The sequence below is a fragment of the Oratosquilla oratoria genome, chromosome 8 (assembly GCF_046742065.1).
Source record: "Oratosquilla oratoria isolate Oo_2021 chromosome 8, ASM4674206v1, whole genome shotgun sequence".
Classification (NCBI taxonomy): domain Eukaryota; kingdom Metazoa; phylum Arthropoda; class Malacostraca; order Stomatopoda; family Squillidae; genus Oratosquilla; species Oratosquilla oratoria.
In genome coordinates this window covers 53,794,351-53,801,850 of record NC_134784.1, presented here as the reverse complement: position 1 = coordinate 53,801,850, position 7,500 = coordinate 53,794,351, and the positions used below count along the sequence as shown (strand labels likewise).

The window sequence follows — 7,500 nt, the reverse complement described above, 5'->3', positions numbered from 1 at the left end:
CCTCCCCCTCTCCCTCTGCCCTTCTTCTCCCCCCTCCCCCTCACCTCCCCCTCTCTTCCCCCTTCCCCTCTCCCTCCGCCCTTCCCATCCCCTTCCCCCTTCACCTCCCCTCTCTCTTCCCCCTTCTCCTCTCCCTCCGCCCTTCCCCTCCCCCTCCCCTTCTCTCTTCCCCCTTCCCCTCCACCTTCCCCTTCACCTCCCCCACTCTCTTCCCCCTGCCCCTCTTCCTCCGCCCTTCCCCTCCCCCTTCCCTATTCCGCTGCCCCCCCCCCTAAGGAAATAGAACAAACAAATGAATAAATTAATTAGTAAATAGATCAAACAAATAGATGAATAAGTGGATGTATGAATGAAAAAATGATGTAAATATATATGAAATAAATAAATGAATAAATGAAATAAATAGAAAGAATAAATGAACAGATAAACATATGAATGAAAAACAAAACAATCAGACAAATAAATCAATAAATAAATATATCAATAAAAACTATGTAGATATATATGAAATAGATAAACGAATAGATAAAACGAAATGAACGAACAGACAAACAAATGAGTGGTAAAAATAAAAACAAACAAACGAATAGATAAACATATGAAAAAATACGATAATAAAATAAAGACCCACCGTGACCACGTAGGCGTTTGTCTCCGGCAGTCTCCTGACGGAGAACTTGTTGTCCTCGATGATGAGGAGATCCCCGTGGGAGATGAGCGTGTGGCTGTTGGGGTCCTTCGGGTCCAGCTTGAGCCAGATGGCCGGGCCCATCACGTCGTGACCCAGCTGGCACTCCAGCTGGACGGTCCCGCCCTCGACCACGCCGTCGCCAGGTTCCCAGCGGACGCGGGGAAGGTCGCCGCTGACTCCTGTAGGGGGAGGGAGGAGAGAGTTGAAGTCAGGGCATTATGTAGAAGGAGGTTTTCTTCACCCGGTGGGACTAGACACCCTTTTTTTCACTCCATTCCCCCACACCACCCACCCCACCCCTTCCTGAATTCTCAACATTTGTGAAACTCCCCTTTATTTTTCTCCTAAATCACACCCCACCAAAAAAGGTATATATATATATATATATAATAGTAGTAATAATAATAATAACAACAGAATGTTGATGAAGGGAAACACTTTGCTTTATGACATATTTGAAAATCGTAATTATTTTATGCATGACAGACGTAATCAATAAAAAGAAAATTCTGCCTGGACAGAGTGATGGATTTTTTCATATTCAGATTCCTGGCATTATATAGAAATGTAAAATTTGTAAGAACAAGCCATGCCCCCCCCCCCCCTAAGTTCTTGTCATGGCCCCTTTGGGGGACCCACATGGCCCCCCCTTGGGGGACCCTCATGACCCTCTCGGCGGACCCCCATGCTCCCCTCGGGGGACCCCCATGCCCCCTTCCCCTCCAGGTTGAAAAACCACTAAATGTGTTATCACATTGGGCTATTTTTCCTTCGACTGTTGGAGCAGATTTACAGGCCGCAGCTTTCGGGAAGGGATCTGATTATATGCTGGAGGAAAATGATTTTCCCTCCAGCATAATAAAATGACGTTCTATGTAAATTGTCGAGAAAACAGAATAGGATACCATAGTGATTTGACGGCGGAAAAAGTGTTGGAGGTGGACGGCAAGATCGAGAGAATACAAGGTCTGCTCGCGCGCATGTTGTGACGTCATCTGAAGGGGAGCCCACAGAGAAAATGGTGAAAACGTAAGTGAAAAATGTTAGGTAAAAGAGAAAACGTACAGGCACCACAGAGTTTCTGGGAGACTTACCTATTTCATGTTCTGCAACCGTTAAAATGGGGGTTTCATTTTGGAAAAATGTTCTTGTGGTTTATCTTTGACATATTTAATAAAGAAACAGACGATGCAGTTAAAACTGGTGATTGACGTAAACGCCATCTAGTGAGAGAGCCGCACAGTAAAATGTATGTGGACGATGCGGCTCTCCGTGCGCTTTCCCGTCTTTCCTATATAGTCTTTGGGCCAAGCACTTCTAGTGACGTCAATGCGCAAACGACCTAAATACTGGATAGCTGTTGAGTAGACCTTGTATTCTCTCGATCTTGGTGGACGGTACCGCCGATTAAACGGAAGTTGGAGGAAAAATAGCCCAGTCCGATAACCCCTTAGATAGCGAAGTGTGTCACCTTTGCCCTTTGTACGTGGATAGCACTGGCGAGGGACAGTCACTGGTAGTCTGAGATTCGAACACGGGTCTATCAGTGAGTGGAGGATGATCAATCCCCTCCGTATTCTTTGCAAATACAAACGCACACGCCTCTGTGTACACACACACACACACACACACACACACACACACACACACACACACACACACACACACACACACACACACACACACACACTCGGTGGCGCAGTTGGTAGAACGATGCACTACTAGCATGGTGGTGCGCGTAGTGCTTGGTTCGAATCCTGCCCAGGGCCGAAATTAATTTCGGTACAGCTGCGCTTCGGGTCGTTACTCTGACTCTCGTGGGCGGGGAGTTGGGTGTGTGTGTGTGTGAAAGGTCATAGCATTACCCATAGATCGGACCTACAAGCTCTGAGCTCTCTTCCAGGAGGGAAATAGCTGTCGATCACGAGTCGAACACGTGATCAAAAGACCAATTGAATACACACACACACACACACACACACACACACACACAGGCAGACATAAACCACGTGGGGAGTTCTCATTTATATTGTGTGTGTATATATATGTATACGGTATATATATATACATATATATATATATATATATATATATATAATATATGTATAACATGTGTGTGTGTGTGTATATATATATGTATATATATATATATCACTGGGATGAAATGTATTAGGACATATGTGAAACGCACGAAGAACCCACAGTCGGAATTAAAAAGGAAACTAAAAAGAAAATTAAACTTCTATATTTCTGTCAATAGCCATAGCCATCTTCAGGAAAGTGCAAAATACTCTGTATGTGTATATTTACATATGTATATATATATATATATATATATATGTATGTATATATATATATATATATATATATATATACATATATATTATATATATATATATATATATATATATATATATATATATATATATATGTAGACACATTGGGACAAATTATGGGAAAGGTGGAGGGGAAACACTGGTCTTTATCTGAATATTGAGTTTATTCCTTGGGACAAATTATGGGAATAAACTCGATATCTAGATAAAGACCCATGTTTTCCCCCTCCACCTTTCCCACAGTCGGAATTAAAAAGGAAACTAAAAAGAAAATTAAACTTCTATATTTCTGTCAATAGCCATAGCCATCTTCAGGAAAGTGCAAAATACTCTGTATGTGTATATTTACATATGTATATATATATATATATATATATGTATGTATGTAAATATTCATAAACAGGTTTGATAAGACTCGTTGGCCCCATCATTTGTTTACGAGGGCCACCTAACTGACTCCATCCCCCATCCCCTCCCTTGGCCACCAGCTGCGGCCAGTTTTGTCTGTGACAAAACTGCCGCTTTCCTCGTGACGTCTCCGCGACATCCGTCTTCCTGACCGTCGTCCGCCCCTGACATGTGTCAGAAGCAGGGGTGACACTCGCATCCGTCACAATCGTGTCTGTCACACGCAAACTCTTGTAATATGTCGCTGGATGACATGTGAGGTGCCAACCTTTCACTCCAATCTTCCCTTCCCTCCTTACCCCCTTCCCCCTTCCCTTTTCCCTCCTTACCCCTTCTCCCCTCCCTCTACCCTTCACTCTCCTCCTTCCTCCTCCTCCCTCCCCTTTCCTCCTCTTCCCTCCCCCCTACTCAGTCTCCCCTCCCCCTTCCCCATTCTCTCCTTCCCCATCCCTCTAGCCCCTTCCCCACTCTCCCCCTCCTCCTTCTCCCTCCCTCTTCACCACTCTCCCCTTCCCCCTTCCCCAGTATCTCCTTCCCCTTCCCCCTTCCTCCTTCCCCACTCTCCCCTTCCCCTTCCCCACTCTCTCCTTCCCCTTCCCCTTCCCCCTTCCCCTCTCTCCCCTTCCCCACTCTCCCGTTACCCCCCCTCCCCCGATCCTTCCCCCCTCTCCCCTTCCCCCTTCCCCATCCCCACTCTTCCCTTCCTCACTCTCCCATTCTCCCCCTCCCCCCCGCTCATTCCCTACTTCTCCCTTCCCCTTTCCCCCTCCCCCATCCCATCCCCACCTCTTCTGAGCACACGCTGGGTGTCATAGTGTGTAGTTTTTATTCTGGCTAATATCGGACGATTATATTCACTAAAGGATTGATTCCTAGATTAGGGTCTTATATATTTTCTCTTAGTTTCGCGTATTACTGTAAAAAAAAAATCACGAAGATTAGTGTACACTGAAGTATTTATGCATCTGCATGGAAATGATATATTTCTTCATATCTTTTAGAAATTTAATATTTTTTAAAATTGTTCTTATGATCAGCCTCGCCCACCATCCCTAATCAAGAGATCTCTTTTAAGTAATAATAACATTATAATAATAACAATGATAATAATAATAACATTAATAATAATAATAGTAGTAATAATAATAATAATGTAATAATAACATAAAGATAATATAATAATAATAATATAATGATAATGATGATAGTAATAATAATGATAATAATAATAATAATAATAATAATAATAATAATAATAATAATAATAATCGGTTCATTGAGTTAACAGTGATATAGTAATGCATTTTGGACATAATTCTTAGGACTAGACTAAATTCAGTTACTAATCTTCACTGTGTGTGTGTGTGTGTGTGTGTGTGTGTGTGTGTGTTTTTTCTCCCTGTATCCCTTAGGGCAAGTGGTAATTAGGGATTTAGGGTGAATCTTGCCACTGAATCAACTCTGTTGTGATTCGTGTTTGTGTGGCTGACGGAGTCCACCGTATTAAGGGTGTTGGGCAAGGCGTGACTCTGCCCCGATTCGGTTCATTGGTGGTGCAAGTTGGGGCCAGATGGTGGTGATAAGAGGAGGTGCTCCTGGAAAAAGAGGAGGAAGAAGAAGAAGAGGAGGAGTTCATGCTGCTGTTGAATAGGAAGAGAAAAGAAGAAGAGGAGAGGAGAAGGACAAGAATGGGGAGGAAGAGGAAGAGGAGGAAGAATATCTAAAGGATTGGTGATGGTGGAGATGGCAGTTAGGGTGGTGATAGTCGTGGTGGAGATGGTGATAGTCGTCGTGGAGGTGGTGTTAGACGTGGTGGAGATGGTGATAGTCACGGTGGAGATGGTGAGAATCACGGTAGATATGGTGATAGACGTGGTGGAGATGATGATAGTCACGGTGGAGATGGTGATAGTCGTGGTGGAGATGGTGATAGTCGTGGTGGATAAGGTGATAGTCGTGGTGGATAAGGTGATAGTCGTGGTGGAGATGGTGATAGTCACGGTGGAGATGGTAATAGTCGTGGTGGAGATGGTGATAGTCGTGGTGTAGATGGTGATAGTCACGGTGGAGATGGTGATAGTCGTGGTGTAGGTGATGATAGTCACGGTGGAGATAGTGATAGTCGTGGTGAAGATGGTGATAGTCGTGGTGATGGTGATCGTCACGGTGGAGATGGTGATAGTCGTGGTGGAGATGGCGATAGTCGTGGTGGAGATGGTGATAGTCACGGTGGAGATGGTTATAGTCACAGTAGAGATGGTAATAGACGTGGTGGAGATGGTGATAGTCACGGTGATGTTGATGGTCGTGGTGAAGATGGTGATAAGCATGGTGAAGGTGGTGATAGTCGTGGTAAAGTTGGTGATAGTCACGGTGGAGATGGTGATAGACGTGGTGGAGATAGTGATAGTCACGGTGGAGATAATGATAGTCACGGTGGAGATGGTGGTAGTCACGGTGGATATGGTGATAATCGTGGTGAAGATGGTGATAATCGTGGTGGAGATGGTGATAGACGTGGTGGAGATGGTGATAGTCGTGGTGGATGGAGATGGTGATAGTCGTGGTGGAGATGGTGCTAGTCGTGGTGGAGATGGTGATAGTCGCGGTGGAGATGGTGATAGTCGTGGTGGAGATGGTGATAGTCGTGGTGGAGATGGTGATAGTTACGGTGGAGATGTTGATAGTCGTGGTGGAGATGGTGATAGCCGTGGTGGAGATGGTGATAGACGTGGTGGAAATGGTGATGGTCGTGGTGGAGATGGTGATATTTGTGGTGGATATGGTGATAGCCGTGGCGGAGATGGTGATAGTCGTGGTGGAGATGGTGATAGTCGTGGTGGATATGGTGATAGTCGTGGTAGAGATGGTGATAGTCGTGGTGGAGATGGTGATAGTCGTGGTGGAGATGGTGATAGTCGTGGTGGAGATGGTGATAGACGTAGTGATGGTGATAGTCGAGGTGGAGATGGTGATAGTCGTGGTGAAAATGGTGATAGTCGTGGTAGAGATGGTGATAGTCGTGGTGGAGATGGTGGTAGTCGTGGTGGAGATGGTGATAGACGTGGTGATGGTGATAGTCGTGGTGGAGATGGTGATAGTCGTGGTGGAGATGGTGATAGTCGTGGTGGAGATGGTGATAGTCGTGGTGGAAATGGCGATAGTCGTGATGGAAATGGTGATAGTCGAGGTGGAGATGGTGATAGTCGTGGTGGAGATGGTGATAGTCGTGGAGTAGATGGTGATAGTCGTGGTGGAGATGGTGATAGTCGTGGTGGTGCCTGAGGTGGGGACGGGGTGGTGTTGGTGTAGGTTGTATGGTGTTGGGTGTAACATCGATGTGGTGGTGATATTGTTTATGGTGATAGTCCTCCTATCTGAGGTCCTGGGAATGTCATTGGTATTGGTGATAATGATAGTGGTTCCAGATGTGCTGATTATGGTGGAAGTGGTGTTCACATTGGTATTGGTGAAAGATGAGGCGGTGGTGGTGGTGGTTGATGGAGGAATTGGTGGCAGGGGCCTGGCGTGTGTTTGTTGATTTTGGAGGCCCCGTTGACAGCCGGCAACGGTCCGTGCTATGACAGGGGCCAGGATAATAGATTTCTTCGTCTTCGTCGTCTTCTTCTTCTTCATCTTCTTCTTTTTCTTCTTCTTCTTCTTCTTCATCTTCTTCTTTTTCTTCATCTTCCTCTTCTTTTTCTTTTTTCTTCTTTTCTTCTTTTTCTTCTTCCTCTTCTTTTCCTTCTTCCTCTTCTTTTTCTTCTTCCTCTTCTTTTTCTTCCTCTTCGTCTTCTTTTTCTTCTTTTCTTCTTTTTCTTCTTCCTCTTCTTTTTCTTCTTTCTTCTTCTTCTTCTTCTTTTTCTTCTTCCTCTTCTTCTTCCTCTTCTTCCTCTTCTTTTTTTCTTCCTCTTCTCCTTCTTCTTCATCTTCCTCTTTTTTCTTTTCTTCTTTTTTTCTTCCTGTTCTTTTTCTTATTCTTCCTCTTCTTTTTTCTTCTTCCTCTTCCTCTTCTTCTTCTGTTCTACTTCTTTTTCTTCATCTTTTTCTTCCTCTTCTTCTTCG

General features: G+C 44.6%; 1 protein-coding gene across 3 annotated transcripts in view; it reads right to left on the bottom strand.

The window, feature by feature from the left end:
• The window catches only part of LOC143027734 (lachesin-like), a 112,735-nt gene that overhangs the window by 6,089 nt on the left and 99,146 nt on the right, over positions 1 to 7,500 (bottom strand). For all 3 annotated transcript variants that reach the window (XM_076189231.1, XM_076189230.1, XM_076189232.1), the window contains exon 4: positions 632 to 870. In XM_076189231.1, coding sequence (XP_076045346.1) covers positions 632 to 870 — 239 coding nt within the window. The remainder of the gene's footprint in view (positions 1 to 631; positions 871 to 7,500) is intronic.